Source organism: Glossina fuscipes, unplaced genomic scaffold (assembly GCF_014805625.2).
Source record: "Glossina fuscipes isolate IAEA_lab_2018 unplaced genomic scaffold, Yale_Gfus_2 111, whole genome shotgun sequence".
Lineage (NCBI taxonomy): Eukaryota > Metazoa > Arthropoda > Insecta > Diptera > Glossinidae > Glossina > Glossina fuscipes.
Genome location: NW_023998454.1, coordinates 2,732,287 through 2,749,771, shown reverse-complemented (window position 1 = coordinate 2,749,771; position 17,485 = coordinate 2,732,287). Strand labels below are relative to the sequence as shown.

Genomic DNA, 17,485 nt, shown 5'->3' with positions numbered 1-17,485 from the left:
CGAGTGCATGGTCGATCACTCTGCCATGTCAGTGCAATACCCGAGACCTATATATCTCGAAGAAAAGTAGTTCACTGGTGTTGGCAACCAGGAAAGTATGGAGAATCCGAAGCAAGTACGGTTGTTTTTAAGATCCGCCCAAAGTATGCCAAAGGCTTTGTAAAACAAACTGGGAGCCGCGGGGGTCAGGAGGCTCGGCTCACAAAGCCACGTATGCCTGCGGGTGTATGATGGACTTTGCTCTTAAAGTCGTAATGAAATAAATTAATTTTACTATTAATGCAAAAAGGAATTGAAGGACGGCCTTCCCTTTGGCCGATTAATAGAAACCCTCTTGTAAGTTAATTTAATACATGCAAAAATGAAAAAAGGGATTTGACGGAAAGGTTTTTCCCCTTTTGCCTATTTTTACTTTTGAACATATATCACGGATGCCTGCGGGTAATGGTGGTAATTGATCAACAGCACAGTGGAAGCCTTATGGCGGAAGCAAGCGATGATCAATTTGTGAGTCCTGACTGCTTGGGTGCGGCCCTTCGGAGAGTACTCGTGGTGGTTGTGGTTGGCGAGTTCCTAGCTAAAATGGAACAATTTGCGTGCAGCTAGGCCTCACCATTGACCAGAGTGGGGTTTATTGTTCCATACACAATAAACCGTTCTGGACTCTGGTGCTGTTTAGGCCCCTACTCTGTGGGGATTGTCTAACTCGCCAGCGGACGTAGTACGCTTAAAGTGGCTTGGGCCACCGTGGGGTGAAGCCTTTCAGGCAGGAACCCTTTAAAACCTTTGCCACAATTCTGCATGTAGGCGACTTTCATTAACGTTACTTTTCTGATTTTCTAGAAGGGTAAGGTGACTTGGTTTTCAAAACCTATTAACCTCATATTTTTAAGTGGTGAGGATACTTATTTTGTTAATGGAATGCTACCAGAAATGTTGAAAATTTTCCATCGTTATTAAAACGTAGGTCTTATGTATAAAGATCCGAGTTTTACTTCCTCGCATAAGGACGGTGGTTCGAAAAATGCTTCAATTCAGCTTCAAGTAAAAGAGGTTTTTCAAAAAATTTCGAAGGTACGTATAAAGGATACAAATATTAACTGTACGTCCTCTTTAAATAAAAGCTAACACTTCTCATAGACATGCCGTTGTTTGTAATAAATTTCTCGGAAGACCGTATTTCTTACAACGAGAGAAAAAAAATAAAATGAGATGGGCAGCCAGATAATAAGAATTAACTTCGAGTGTCGTCCACTCTGACTTGAATTTAAAATTACGGCATTTGTGAACTGAAAAGATAATTGCTGTAGCAATAAAATGGATTCTGTTTTGATGAGTTGGAAGAAACTGGGTAATATTAGAGAGTTTAGCTTTAAATTGGCAGCTTATTCCAAAAATTTTTAAATCAAATGATAAAAGAAGAGAGCACACGTCTTGGTGGTGTATAAATGTTAATTGCAATTGTCAAGTTATATTACAGTACAATCCTTCTAGATAGCCGAAGGTATATGGTCTTCCCATCGAAATTGAAATTTTTTCATATAATTAATTGTGGACATATGGTTTCAATCTGTTCGAATGACATGATTTCTGAATGAAAAGAAAAGAAATACGGCCCTCCACACTCACTAAGGCGCACAAATCCGTCCGTAGTCAAAATTACTATCACACATACTTGCAAGAGCGTGGTACACGATGCGTAACGAAAAGTCATATTTCATTAACAAGTCAGTACACTATTTCCAGCAATCGTATTACATGTAACAATCTCATGCATTTCTAATTGTTTATAAAGCCTTAATGATTCTAGAGCGATTCGCGTGACCAATAGCGGTAAAAACATGCTTTTTCCTATGCTTTACATTGTATATGGTAACAAAATTGTAAACTTTCAACATTCAACGTGTATTACAACTTCGTAATAGGAAAACCTTATTAATCAAAATATGAAAAAAAGTGTTATTTTATTGTAAACACTGCAGAAACTATACCGATATATTTTGTTAATAACATAATATGAAGAGAATGAACGCGGTTTTAAGAATGACGATAAAATTTGACTGACAAACAAATCACAGCACAAAGATATCAGATGGGATAGGCAGGCACGGCCGTTGTAGATGTATACCTAATACATACGCATGTATTATGTATATCAATATTGTCATATACATTTATATGTATCGGTATTTCCATTGCATGGAAACAATAATCTTCGAAACCTTTTAAAGGCGTGTTTCGAAAAGCGAAACAAAAAATGTACCCATAACCTGTTTCTCCGCTTTCTGCTAGTGAAATCCTAAACACCACCGAATTGAGTAAAACTTGAACTTCTGCACATAAAGTCGAGGTTCTATTACATTTGAAAGAAAGTGTTATTCGATTATTAAACTCACAAATCTAGAAAAATATTGAAATAAGCTTTTCTATTTAATATAAAGGTAAATTAGATACGGGAAATGTTACGTCTAATTATTTAATTGTAATTAAACAAAAATTAATAAACCATTAATTGAAAGCCTAAAATAAGGAAACTGGAATTAAAACAGATGTTTGTTTGTTAAACGCATCATCGCTGTTTCTCAATCTAAATCTTTGCTCTTGATCTCTGAGTAAATTCGTTACGTTGGGTCGCGGCTCATCCCGAACGTCGACGAATAACAAAGAATTTTTCTTTGTCTGAGATTATTTTTCTTTAATTTAAATTGTTGCTCGCAAAGCCACGCGTCAATCAAATAAAATGGCTGAAGGTTTTCACCCGCGGTAACCAAGAAATCGTATTTATATCAGAGGACTTATGTAAATATGATATTTCATTTGCGTGTATGAGGTGCCACTACAGACATTTGTACGTATCATATACAAAACATAAACATTTCTCATCTTAACAAAAGATAGCTTATTTTGAGTATTAACAAACTCGATCTAAGTTATATACAATCAACACTCCTACCACGCGAAGCCAAAATTGCGACCACGCTCCTATAACGTGGTACTCTTACAACGCGGTTTCCGTTCAACAACATTCCATCAACTTGGTTGGCTTGATTATAAATCGTTCTTCAACTCTTTGTGTAATGAAGAACATTAATAAGACCCGACTGCGTGTGTTCTGCCAGTCTAATGGAATAGCTAAATGTCATTAATAGAACGTTTGCACAAAGGGATCATTTAAATTTTCGAAATGTACTACACACGCCGATTTTTCTATATGATTTTCGACAGATTACGACGAAAACAAAGCGAACTTTATTGTGCTTAAGATATATTATATTGGTTTTAGTCTCCGTAAAAGTTTTTGCGCAAGCGTTTGCACCGTAAATTGACGATCTGAGAATGCAAACTCATACAATCCGGAACGAACCAAATTGATTAACATGTGAATTTACTTACTTTCGGTTTTCATTCGACGCGGTTTCCATATAAGGCGGCATGAATTAACCTGGTTTGCAAGTTAAATTTGAATTTCTTATAGCGCTGTTTCCATATAACGTGACAATCTGAAACGCGGTTTCCATATGACGCGGTGTAGGGTTTCCATATAACGCGGTAAGAGTAGTCGCGTTAGGGGAGGATTGACTGTATAATTTATTTTTTGATATTTGAATTCAACATCCAATCCGCTATTTAACCGTTAATGCTAGTACCAGTACTGGTAAAACATGCTTGCTTATGAACATGGTTTAGAAACCATTTAGTTGATTTGCTATGGAAATCCCTATTGTTAGTTGCTGCGTGTATAGATTAAATATATATATGTATATATATGTATATATATATATATGTATATATATGTATATATGTGTATATCTATGTATATTGTGTATATATATATATATGTATATATATGTATATATGTGTATATCTATGTATGTATATATGTGTATATCTATGTATATATATATATGTATATCTATGTATATATATATGTATATCTATGTATATATATATATGTATATCTATGTATATATATATATGTATATATATGTATATATATGTATATATATACATATATATGCATATATATGCATATATGTATACATATAACGTATATATATCAGCGTAAACAGATAGGTATATACATGCATGTATATGGTAAGTTATGGCATTAAATTATTTTCTACCTTTATTCAACCATTAAAAAGTAAACAACGTATATATAAAAGTAAATGGACGCCTATTTTATGTTGAATAAGTGCGTGTGTAAAATTTTATATACTTGAAATATAAGTAAACAATACAAATGGCTGTTGCATCATAAAACCAGACCACTACTGTTTGATAGTTTACTAACAACTTCAGAGCGTGCGCACAGTTATATATGTTTTATGTGCATAAGCCAAGCCAAATTTACGTAGAAGTATGTAGTTACCACCTATACATATGTAACTACATAGCATAATAAGTGTGATGTGTAAGTTTGATTCAAACCATTTCCTACTTCATAAAAAGTAAGTTGAAAACGAAAATTCAAAGAAACACATTAAAAATTACGAAACATAAGATCTGGTTTTAATAATTCTTTCCTTTAATTTTAACAACCAACCATGCACGCGGGTCTACTGGACTGACGATTCTGATTTTAACGTTCAGAATAAGCTTGTCTTGATAGCATAAGATTTACCGTTGATTCAGTTACATATCCGCAATAATCAAAAAGACTGCAACTTATCACATATAGTGGGTCTCGACTTAACATTTCTTAACAACATCTATTAAGTACAACCGAAATTTCAATATAACACAAGTAACAATACAATAGTGGCCCGTGGCGCACAGTTAGTACCCTGGACCACTGCTACACAGATAGTGTACAAAATTTCATGAAAATGGCTCAAACATGGTCGCCTGTAGGTTGACGTGCCTTTGTACCACAAGTCTTGCAGGATATAAAAAGGGCGCTAATTTGTGAATTGTGTTCGTATATTCATTAGAGGAGGTGAGTCTCCACAGCGTGCATAACTTCTAGGCAAGCGCGGCATGGATAAACCTTATACAATATGTCGTAGGATTCAAAACCGAGAGGACCGAATTTCCTGGTCTATTTGAACCCACATCTCACGCTCTCATCTTAGTACCTATTATAAAACGTTAAAGAGATTGACTGTAAACAAATAAAAACATCTTATGCTATTCCTACCTAGCAACAATCTCGCCTGTCTGTTCGCAATCCAACAGATCATCGTTCATTTGTTTTCTGAGAGTGTGGCTCGCCATAGAAGACAAGAAAATTTTGTTTTAATATATAAAAAATGAGAACAATCTGGTATTCAAATATCTTTACGGCTTAGCTAGTGATAAATATGAGAATTTTCGTCAAATTGCAGTCTTCTTTTCTCCTTTTCCAATGTACGTTATATGTCGTTTTGGGTTTGCTGCAATAGATCAATTACACTGCAAACGTTCGAGAGTTAGTCACACACGTCCGTAATTCATACCGAAAAATAAAGTATTGGATATCCCTACATTTCTAACCTTTCTTATTTAACGGTTTTCCAATCAGTACTTATACATTTTTCTTTGGTATTTTGACGGCCAAAGCTGTCGTGTTGCCTCGTTAAGGTTTCAAGAGAAATATAAACATCCTTCCTCCCCACGATAAACATAAATGCAATCATCTGACTCTAAAGACAATTCGTCCGCCTCTGCGTCACCATCTTCAACCGTAAAAATTGTCGCTAACATAACTGAGATTTATGATAGAATAATATAAAGTATGTTTTGGAGAGACCACCAGATATGGTAATCTCTGCATGTATAAGTAAATATTAATGTGAAGATTTAGGGATAGCAGCAAAAACATCACTTGCGCTAAGCTAGAGCGTGTGTTTTCTTCTTTTTTTTTAAGCTCCGACCTTATCTTCTTAGACTGGCCCGATTACTTACTAGATTTTGACTGCCAAAGCGCCCATTCTTACCCATTATTATCATTGTTGTTGTTACGTTACATTGTTGTTACGACGTAAATACAAAGCGGTCAGCTGTGAAATTGCATAAGCACAGGTAAAAATTGGACTATTATTTAACGAAGACAATAGCGTCATTGCACCCCTGCCACACCGCCAATACCATTTAACGATTGCGTTTTTCTGGAATAGGCTGTTGGCAATGAAGCCTCTGCATTTAAAGAGAACGTTGCAAAGTTTGCCAGAGAATTTTTCATTATTTTCAAAAAATCACAGCAGTTCTATACCTGTAGGTTGGAAGTCGGAGTAAAACGCATCGGCAAATCTTTGGTTGTTGTTAGTTGTCCCCCCCGTAAATACGTTTCCGTCCCCGTTTCCTTTTCTTGTTTGTTTTCTCTCGTTCTCTTGCTAAATCGACACTTTGCTGACTACTTTAAAGCTTCCTTTTCGCTTTATTTCCTTATACGTTTCATTGTTTCGTTTCAACGGTATAGTAATAAAATGAAAAAATTGCGTTTCCCTGAGCAGAAGATATTTCGACAGCGGATAGGATAGCAAATTTGTCAGCAACCGAAACTCAGAAGGTTGTTCCCTATCTAATAACATATTTTTTTAAATAGTTATCTTTCTTTCTTCTCCCTTATAAGCAAATAGAGCCATTGGGATAGTGCATATATATTTCCGGAGAATGTTTTGAGATCTATGTCGAAGCGGATTCTTGAATATGAGAAAATTCGTTTCGAAAAAAAAAAAAAAAAAATACTATGAAAATTGTGTTCGGCTGCTATCGAAAATATTATGCCCATTATTTTTATGTTGAGATAAAATGCGCAAATACTTATAATTGCAGTTTATCAGCAATTGACAAATACCCAATTTAGTACATTTTCAATATCAATTTGGATGCAACTACTAAATCCTTACCTTCGGCGAATTTTATGTTTTGATATCTTCATCTTTGAGTCCAGTATGTTGTTTATAGGCGGATAAACAGACATACCGGAAGACGGACAATCAGAGGGGCAAACGTGCCTGGATGGATTCACAGTTTAATAATATTTGTTTTAAAGAGGCTTTGTAGATTCTTTTATGCTGTTTCAATGTCTTTGAGGAGAGAATGAGGATTGAATACTTTATAATATTGGATGGGCGTGGCCGATATTTTACATCTTTGAATATGTACTACATCTGTTGTAGTTAACAATTAAGGACCAAAAAACCAATATTTTTTTTGGTTTTCAAAACCGAAGTGTTCTCGCTTTACCTTGTACAGCGGTTCAATTTGGGACATTTTCAATACCAACCTGCGTGCAAGAACCTCCAACATTCTTGTCCAATTTGAAGCCAATATCTTCATTTCAGAAATATTCAGATATTCATTACCATAGACATTGCACAGCCAAACAAACGGATAGGCATATTTCAACATATTCAGAATTTTATGATGATCGGGAATATTTGGTGAGGAACATTGAAAGTTGACAAACGTCTATTCCACGCGATCGATTTACTTTATATTTACATTTTACAACGCTATGCGTCTAAACTTCTGAATGTATGATATATCACATACCGCTAATGATTGCTCTAAGGTGAATTTCTCCGCTATCAATATATCCTTTTCACGTGATAAGCGTTCTTTAGCCTGTCGTTCTTGTCGGGCGCCATCCTATAGATATATATTAATATTTTGTTTGTTTCATTATAATTCCAATATTAATGATTAAGTAATTAAGATTGTTTTACCTGCAAAACCTGACACTCGGAATCAAATTTTCGTTGTTTCTTTTCTAATAGATTGTTGCGAGCATTTTGTTCTTCTAGCAGCATACGTAAGTCGCTCATTTCATTTGTCATTTTCTGAGCTTTACGTTTCCATTGACCGACAATTTGACGCTGTTCTTCAACTTCTTCGTAAGCATCGGCAAGCTGTAATTAGTGGATTACTTAATAAGTTAATAAGAAAGAAAAAACGGAAAAAATTTATACCTTTTTTTCCAATTGTTTTTTTAAACCAACTAGTTGCTCTAAATCGTGTTCGTGTTGCGTTTGTAAACGCCTTTTAGTAAATTCTAGTTCACGAGCCACATGTTCGTATTTTAATTTATAAACTCCGACGCCAGCACCGCCAACGTTACCGTCGTCATTATCAGCATCTTCATCTTCAGAGATACCATTTAAATCTGACCGTGCGCATATCAACTCCATTTCTAATTTTTCTGTCGATTCTTGCAAACTTTTCACTTTGGCTTGCTGTTCCGTCAACTCTTTCTCTAAACGTAGACGTTCCACAGTTTCGGCTTCAAGGCGCTCGGTAGCCATATTGGCCGTTGAGCGTTCCTCCGCCAAATCAACGGCCATTTCAGATAACTAAATTTGAAAATAAACAAAAAAAAAAAAAATTATTTAGACACGATCAAAAGTAAACAAAAATTTCTTTCGCACAATAAATAATACTTATACAGAGGCACAGTCTGTGCTCTTAGCTAAAAATAACATCTTATGGTAACATTCCAAACAGAAGAAATCTGTGCCACACACTGTTTAGACCTAAAGTTGCAAGTGTGCTATAATATGCATAAACTTGACACAGTTAACTATAAGCAGTCTCAACAACAGAGACAACAATAAATAACATCGCTTGTTATACCTCTTCCGATATATTATCGTCCTCTTCTTGTATCGTACGATCGTCTTCAGTTTCTGAACAATCTCTAGCTAAAGAATTCGAACGCGAAGTAGATGTGCGAGGTAAAGTTTTTGTAAGTTGGAAAGCTTTAGTCAAAATATTTTGTGAAGAACGAGATTTGCCAATTGGTGCCATACATCGTTCTTGACTATTGCGTTCACGTTGGCGTTCTATTAAACTTATGGTGTCGTAATCATCATAGTAGTTGGAATTCAAATTCCCAATATTGGACGTTGACGCTGTTCGGCGTTTACATCGACCCAAAGCTGTCCATTCTTCTTGGACGTGATCAGTACGTCTAAGAAAATTTTGGATTTTCTCGCTAAGATGGGCTGAGGCAGTGCGCGAGTCCTCAAATGATGGTGAAGGTCTCAGGGATTGGCGAACGGGTTGGCGTTTGCAACCCAAAACAAACGATAAGTTAGCATCGAAGACTACTGGCGATTGCTCAAGATTTTTAATTTCATAAGTTGATGACTGATTTCCAGAAGTATAAGTTTGAGGAAACACGCGTCGTGGTGGCGTTTGTAGACGCGAAATCGTTGAGGTAACACTTGAAGAAGTCAAAGATGCTCTTGACGAAATAGTGCTTAGTGGAGACAATGATGGACTGGGTGACCTAGGTAGAACACGCAAATTTCGGACGCTATTGAGATCTAAGTCGTTACCGCGTAGCGATCCTGTTGACTTATCTAATTTGGGAAGAGGAAGTTTTAGCGAAGCTTCTATAGGGTATAGAAAGGATGTTGCGACATTACTTGAACTTGTGGTTTTGCTTGCAAGTTCTGAATAGTTTATAGAACGCATATTAAGAGATGCATGTAACCCGTCATCGGAATCGTAATTAACGCTACGTGTTTTTGTGAGTAATAATTCCTCGTTGGTTAACTTTTGCGTGGGAATACGTTCGGATTGTTTAGGCAATAATTTGTTCTGCTTACGTATGCGATTCTGCGCTTGAGGGGGAACAGGGGGTCGGGGACATGCGACACCAGATAGTGATTTAACAGAAGAAGCGTTTGTAGTTTTTTGCGAGAAGAGGGAGGCGCTGCTATCAACATTGACACTGCTTAAAGGTTTTGGCAACGGTGATGGTTTTGGCATTAGTGTTTTTCCGACTGTTGGTGTGTTTGACGACGATGGGGGTGTAGGTTTCGAGCTATGCATTGCTAGAAGTACGCGTTCTATAAATTTGGTATCTTTTTCTTTTTGTTCTGGGATTTGGTTCTGTTCTTCATTGACGTTTATAGAATTTTCTTTATTAATCAAGGGTTCAATGTGCCTTGCAGCGTTTGCACACTGTTGCGTCTCATTTTTTTTATTACTGTGTACGGGTGACATGGAAACGAATTCGGATTAATTACATTTGGTTGCCAATATTGGTAGTTTTTTAAGGTATTAATAAACATGCACTTAAAAGCCTCCTAGTTTCGCCAATCAATTGAATCAAATAAAATTTTATAGTTAGGACAATTTCATGAAACTGTTGCAATGCCAGATATTTATTGTATATTATTTATCGAAGTGTCATTTATAAAAAGATACAATTTTTCACATTCGGCAAGCTTTCGCGTTTAGTTTTCGCGTCGGTAGCGGATTACTCAATAATTGAAATTATTTAGCTGCGAAACATTCATTATCATACTCAAAAATGTCTCGCATTTCTTTTTTATATAAATGGATTAGAAAGAATTGAGAGTTGTTTCCGTTTTCTTTTCTTTTCTTTCTTTTTTTTTTTTTTTTGTATTGTACGCGCACTATAGCACTTAGAAGATTTTCTTCTTCTACTGCTCGACAGTGACTGACTGGTTGTATAGGATAGCGTAATCGAGAATCGAGTGATATACTGTCCCAAACACTCGCATTCAGCAAATTCAGAGATTGCTTGCTACTGTTTATGTGCGTGTCCACTGTGAGAAGCAAAAAACTCTTGTGTTGTTGTTGCTTAAGCTTATGCAAAACAACTTTGCATATTTTATCATTACGAGCGCACATATGTGCACGTTTGCTTGCTAGTTTCGAGATGCCGGCACTTTCAGTACATTTTGCGAATATTATCAATTTCGCTTTGTTGTTGCCAAAAGCAAAAGAAAAAAAAACTGATTTCAAAATATATTTATAATAGATATGTATAACGAAATTTCTTAAAACTGTTTCATTTTCATTAAACTATATGATATCTTAATAAGAATGTATTTATGGTGTATAGATCTGTTAGAGAATCTGCATATGCGGGACGTATAAGAAATATGTTTTTATAATCACTTTTCATTAATCGAACCATTCAAAAGATCAAGGGACGACCTACTTCGCGAACATGAACACAATGCAAGAAAGTGTATTTGGACATAAGTTATGGTTTCAATCTTTTGCCTACATTTGGTGTGTAATAAACATTTTAAGTGATCTTTTTTAATATAATAAACTGAAGGTTTATTCGTAAGAAAGGAGGCCATTGTTATCCATTGTCTCTTTCATAGGTGTCGAACAAATACCTCGTCTTTAGAGTGATAATCAGGAAGGGCAATGCTTTTAAAACATGGCAGATGAGCTGGTACGTCGCCATTCTTATCCTTATATCTTTGAGCAATTGTCAATTGTTTGCAACGTTGCCGTTGGCGAGCTCGTAATGTAAGGTCTTCCGATCCTTGCAAATACAGGTCATGATTTTTGCTTTGTCGTCTGTACCAATTGTGAGATATATTATATCCATGAACATTTTCTTCCGAAACCTTCACGGCCCATTCTGTCGTCTTCACCTTGCGGGAATAATTGATTTGTGGAGCGAATATTTTTCAACCTCAATTTGTAGGGCTTCTGACGCACTCTTTGGATTGTTCTAAGTGAAAGTCAGTAGACCACTATAAATGGTGTGAATACATTCACGCAGCAGTGATAGCTTTCTGAAAAGTTTGTTAAGAACTGCGGCAAAGACGCATTTTAAGCATTTTTTTAAATATGTGCCGCGATATTTGCGTAATGCAAACAGATATTTTTCAAATCTATTTCTGTATATAGAAATGTTAAAAGTACGTTTCGCTCATTGGCATTAATTGCCATGATATAGGCTACGCACTGCTATACTTGCTTTCCCTATGTTGTTCCTACATGTTTTGTTAGAAATTCTATAAGTGATAGCGCTCTCATTCATGTAAATTATTTCCTTTTACAGATAACTTGTTCGGTTCGGTAAAGCATGTCACATTCACTTAGATATGTTGAGTCTTTTTTTGCAATATAAGCGTGTCTACAAAGCATTGACTCTTTGGAGTTTGTGGCTCGAAAATAATGCATTGAAACGACAAATACATCCGTTCACAAAGTCTCTGATAATGTATGGTGATCAAAAATTTGTTCTGTTTAAAAAGTATTGTATACTGTCTGTTTCTGACGCATCCGCCATAACGTTACTGTTGTTTCGATTATGGCGTTCGCACAGTATGTACACTATTCGACAATCTGAATCAATTTCAATAACATTCGAATGTCGCCCATCATTCTTCGTGCCCTTCTTAATATCATTAAAGGAGTCCATAAACTTTTATTGCGAAAGACTTGAGCTTTACGCGGACGCTCGAGAAGTACGCTGTGTTCTAGCGTAAATTCGCAGAAACTAATTCAAATGAAATTTTTTTGTCCACTTTTTGTTAGTTGAAGTCGGTTTAGTGGACTTAAAAAGATTCTTCAATACTTTATGTTACGGCGATTTAAGAACCGATTTTTCCGGCTTCTCCGTTCTTTACTTTTACTAAGCAAATTATGCAAAAATATCTTCTTCTTCATCTTTCTGTGGGAATAAAGCTATGAAATCTAGTGAAGTTACATTCGCAAAGTTTGCTTATCTTCACCACACAATATTTTATGTCAAAGTGTAAGGTTCATTCAGATTGTGCCTCGGGACTTCAGCTGCAAGGTGCCTCTTCACATTAAGCCGGCATCGTAAGCCAATGCTAAATATGAGGAAAAATATATTTGGCTTTTCCGGTTCAGCTGATGGTTACCCACCAAAATATTAAAGAAGAAACTAAATACTAGAAAAGAGAGTGATAAGAGAGCCTTAGAAGTTTTTGTTTTTTAGGGAAAATGTTGAGGTCAATAATAGTAATTGAATAGAGTCTATAGTAGACTACTAAGACTTTACGGCATAGTTCAATAGCGAAGAATTATATGATCGATTTAATGCTTATTCTCCATGACAAGCATTAAAAAAGAAACATCACGTACATGTTTAATAAACCAAGGAATGAGCTTCGTTTGTATACGTTTATCTTTACGTAACTAGAAACAGACGGTTAATGAAAATAAGTTTTATATAAGTTTTAATCAATCAACTTTTTATTCCCATATTGCATCATGTGGGCTTATTTTTTGGACGTTATATCAAAACAAACTAAAAAATATGAATCAAAATGTGTGTTAGTTATATATTTGTATTAGTCGAAATTTTTTATTTATGCGTAGATATGAATGACTCACCTTAGATTCTAGTTTTTGATTTTCAGTCTTGAGTTCGTTGCGATCGTTTTCGATTTTTTCTAATTTAGCTCGTAAGGCATTTAATTCTTCGTTGGCTGCTTTCAATTGCTCTTCGGTGCGGTGGACATTAAGTAGCGGCGTTACGCGCACCAACAGACGCCACCATGGCCAATCCCTAACAGTCATAAAAGCTTTGACATTACGTTGTATGCAGCGCACTGCCAATTCCTTAAAAATGATTTTTTTTTTTAAATTTTATTATTATTTTATTATATTATTCGTAAAAACAAGAAAAGATGTATAAGGCAAGTGCAACTTAAAATTGATATTAGAGGTTTATTGTCGTTAAACTTAATTTATTATTCGCGGACATTGTAGATGGCAAATGAATGAGCATAAGCCTTTAAATCGCATTTAATCTCTTGGTTTTTTACTTACTTACTTATCGTAATTACCAAGCCATTAGCGAAACTTGGTAGATTTTCTATTTTTTATGGATATCAATAAAACGAAAAATGAATACTGGCAATGGAAAATGATGGCAATGGACAAGTCCTAGGGCTTTTGCTTACTTTGGGTTTCTTATACTCTTCACCGCAATATTGTGGGTGCGCCGTTCTTAAATATCACTTGAATTGTTTTCGAAACTCACTTGATGTGAGATTGTTTTAGCGGATGTTTAGCGCAATCTAAGTCGTAGTAAATTTTGTATCCATTAACGACACAATTATGCTAACTCTTATATCTAACACCGAACGATGGAGGCATACTCATTTTGACATAATGCTTGCAACGCCCAAAAGGAAGCCCCAGACACCCCATAAAGTACATCTAGGCATGTGCTTTTAGCAGGTAGTCTGTGTCCCCGTGTGAATGTGTGCTGTCAATACTGTCAAAATATTCTAAAATAAGTTTATGGAGGATTCTAATATTTAAACGACCAAAAAAAAAAAGCGATAACGCATACGAATACGATAGTTGTGCGTAATCTTTATTAATTGTTTTAATATAGTACGGAAGTAATGATGAATATGTGTGAGCCATATTAAAATTTTCCATTCTAACAATGAAAATGATTAAAGTTGAAAAGATATGCTCAACCATTTTGTATTGTACCGGGTCTGACAACGTTGCCCAAACAGTTATATCGATAGTAATAACAATAAGATATGAATAATTCTCCAGAATGGTGTCGGCTTGCTTTGGAAGGTTCCAGTCCAAGTAATAATACAATGGGTGGACAGTTGCCGTTGGTAATTCGCCAGATCAAACGTAAGCAACGTAGGTCTCGTAACACTCATAATAACAGAAGTTCTGTACAATCTTCACAAAGTGTACATAATAACTCTACGCCATCTCCTGCTCGTTCAAGAGCTATAGAGACAAATTCTACAAATCAATTTCCTATTGTAAGCTCTGATGAAAATAATGTGATTACCGATAGCAATAATAATGGTGGTAACGAAATACTACAATATCTTCAAGGCTACCATGAAATGTAATTCCTGGCGTGTAATTAATACGTGACATAAGAAAAGATGATAGCGGGTTTTTGAACTGTCATTGCTGCAATGAGATTAACTATTACAAGACTACGAAAGAAATTAAAATATTGACAGAATTTAGTAAACTATTTGTGTGACAAGAAAATTAAATTTCACATCTACCGGGTTAAGCACAGCAGGAAGAATGGGACTAAGAAGCCTCCACCATTCTACTTCAATTGGTGATATCAAAGCCGGTGTTGAAAATCTGGATGTCAAAGTGCGCAATGTCTCCTCCGTATGTCGTAGATTTGTTAAAGATCCACTTTATATAGATCGGGAACCTAATACGAATAATAAGACAAGTCATCGTATTAATCATTTATCATTAAAGTTGAAGCTCCTTTAAAAACCAGAGGAATCCCCCAATATCCTCGACGTCAAGACCACAACACAAGAACTCAAGAAGTTACTGCGTAAAGCTAGTCAAATGCTTGGATCACTTAACTAAATCCTGCACTAAAATCCCTCCAAAATGGATTAACTATTTGCAATGTCCTCCGACCAATTATCAGGATTGTTTCACATACCAGTAGCTTCTCAAAAAGAAACGTCGAAACTCTCCCTCATGCAGATCACCGCAGGATAAGCATAATAATAATTATTCCTTCAATCAAGAAGAGTTGCACTTAAGTTATACCTGGCATAGTAGAAAAATCTACTAACTTCAAACATCTGCAGGAAAGACTTCTTGCATTAAAGTGAATTGCAACGTTTCTGATAATGCAATCTGTTCAAACGAATTTCCTACATTACGTTACATTAAAATGTGATGATTATAACGGTTTCTTCAGACAATTAGGTGCAAAACTTGTTTTTGGAGGAGGCGACTTTGATGTCAAACATCAGTAATGGGGATCTAGACTAGTAAATTCGAAAGCAAGGGAACTCGGCGAATCCATCTGCACCATTCTCACGTACTTGGAGAGCCAAATACTGAAAGTCTGATCTAAGGAAAACTCTTGACTTGCCGATCTTTGCGATGTAGCCGCGTATTCTCACCAATTTACTTCTTATTTATGACAATGATGATCCTAGTTCTGATCACTGTCCATTGATAACGACACTTCACAATCTCTCCGTTAAATATTTAACGTCGTCAATGTTGGGACTAGTAGAGAATGAATCGATAAGAATTTATACACTAATCTAATCTGTAGAAAAAAGGAATTTGAACAGAGCCAGAGAGAGACATGCGCTTACGTTTAACTGAGATAAAATATGAACAAATTAAAAATTTTTTAATCGACATTAATTTAGGCATGTTTGATGAACACTATTTAGGGAGATCTGCTAAATGGGTGCAGAAATAATAAGAAGAAAGCCAGACTTTTTCCTCATTGTCATAACGAAGGCTTTCAGCCTAATAACCTTTTTAGAAGCACGGGTGGTCGGTAACTTAAGAAGAGAGAAAAATAAGAATAACCTAATACCTATAACCATAATGAGCTTAAAACCGCGACTAAAAGACACAAGAGAGCTACTGTGAAAGATAGTCACGTTAAATTTTATTACAAACACTTCCGAAGACCTTTTTAAAGGTCATTGGCGAAATTGCACAGAATGATCGAGTAAAAGGTGCATATTATTATTATTTTTTCTTTTTTTATTGCATTGCCTTGGGATGGGGCTTTTTAAAGTGCTGTCCAAAGGTGTTCATAGCTTAAGACGTGTTTTAATTGCTCTTCGATTTCAACACATAAATAAGCAAATAAAATCACTATAGTGCAACGTCGACCAATACCCAATCTAACTCTCAGGACGTCCAAAATCACTTTTTGTGGCATACGACGTTGATGCTATACCAAAATTGATAATACAAGATCCATATGTGACATACTATAGGAATCAACCAATCTTAGATTTTAGTTCCATTAACATATATGAGATGATCATTTAGCAGTGAAAAGATTTGTTCTCGTCGGATCCGGCGTAATTTGACAAACTTTCAAGCAGGTGTTCAAATGTTTAATACAAAAGCGGTACTTCAAAAGACACATGTAAGATTCTAACAGGCGACGAATTATGGAACTAAGCATATGAGCTGAAAAGTAAACAGCAGCCCTATTGAAGTTTTTTGAAATCGTGTTTCAAGATAAACCAAATCAAACCAGCGTTGCTGCGAAAGTCGAAGCACTTCGAAATAAATACGCGGCTCTTCTTTAGGAAGAACCGGTAACGTAGACAAGATGCCTTTTGAGGAACTTAAAATGGTCATGTCAGAATAGCACATAACCATTTGTTTGCCGAATGCATTTGGTCCAATGCGAAAACAAACAAGCGCTGCCCGCCCTTCTTTCATCAAGGCCGTACCAGCATTCACACATCTTTTCGAACAACTGCCTATTGAAAAACACAAAAAATCAAATTAATGAACGTTCACCGTACTCTTCATTTGGCACTTTGTTTTTCTTTCTGTTTCCGAACGTAAAGAATATATTGCGTGAATGACAAGATTTGTTGTTGGTAGAGGAAAACGTCGGTGCGTTCAAAAACCGTGTTTTAGAGTAGTCTCAGAGTGAATGGGAAAAATGTTTTGACATATGGTTCGATTTTGTGGAAAAAAGTATAGATAACAACTCTTTTTATGATTTGACCTAAAATACAAATAATGTAGACGTGACTGCCATATTTTTCATTAAAACAAAGGCAACGTTGCCCGTGAACGGCATTTACATCATTACGAGATACCCTTTGAGGATCTTTTTAGGCGGGCGGCTTAAAGGGATCGTAAACTTTCTTTAAGCAATCACAAATATCGTGCTTTGTTAAAAACACTGTTTGTCGCTCATGTGATCGTATTGCTAATGAATTTAATTTGCAAAGAACGGCCCCATCGATTATATGGCAGGTTTTATTATGAATTGTAC

The 17,485-nt window shown here is 35.7% G+C and overlaps 1 protein-coding gene across 6 annotated transcripts in view; it reads right to left on the bottom strand.

Moving 5' to 3' along the window:
* The window catches only part of LOC119638979 (unconventional myosin-XVIIIa), a 66,132-nt gene that overhangs the window by 9,251 nt on the left and 39,396 nt on the right, over positions 1–17,485 (bottom strand). For 4 of the 6 annotated variants that reach the window (XM_038036150.1, XM_038036149.1, XM_038036151.1 and 1 more), the window contains 4 exons: positions 13,072–13,299; positions 7,896–8,276; positions 7,653–7,835; positions 7,480–7,575 (listed from right to left, as the gene is read on the bottom strand). In XM_038036150.1, coding sequence (XP_037892078.1) covers positions 7,480–7,575; positions 7,653–7,835; positions 7,896–8,276; positions 13,072–13,299 — 888 coding nt within the window. Of the gene's footprint in view, positions 1–7,479; positions 7,576–7,652; positions 7,836–7,895; positions 8,277–8,556; positions 10,703–13,071; positions 13,300–17,485 lie in introns of those variants that run through there. The other 2 variants (XM_038036154.1, XM_038036153.1) reach the window with 2 other exon arrangements.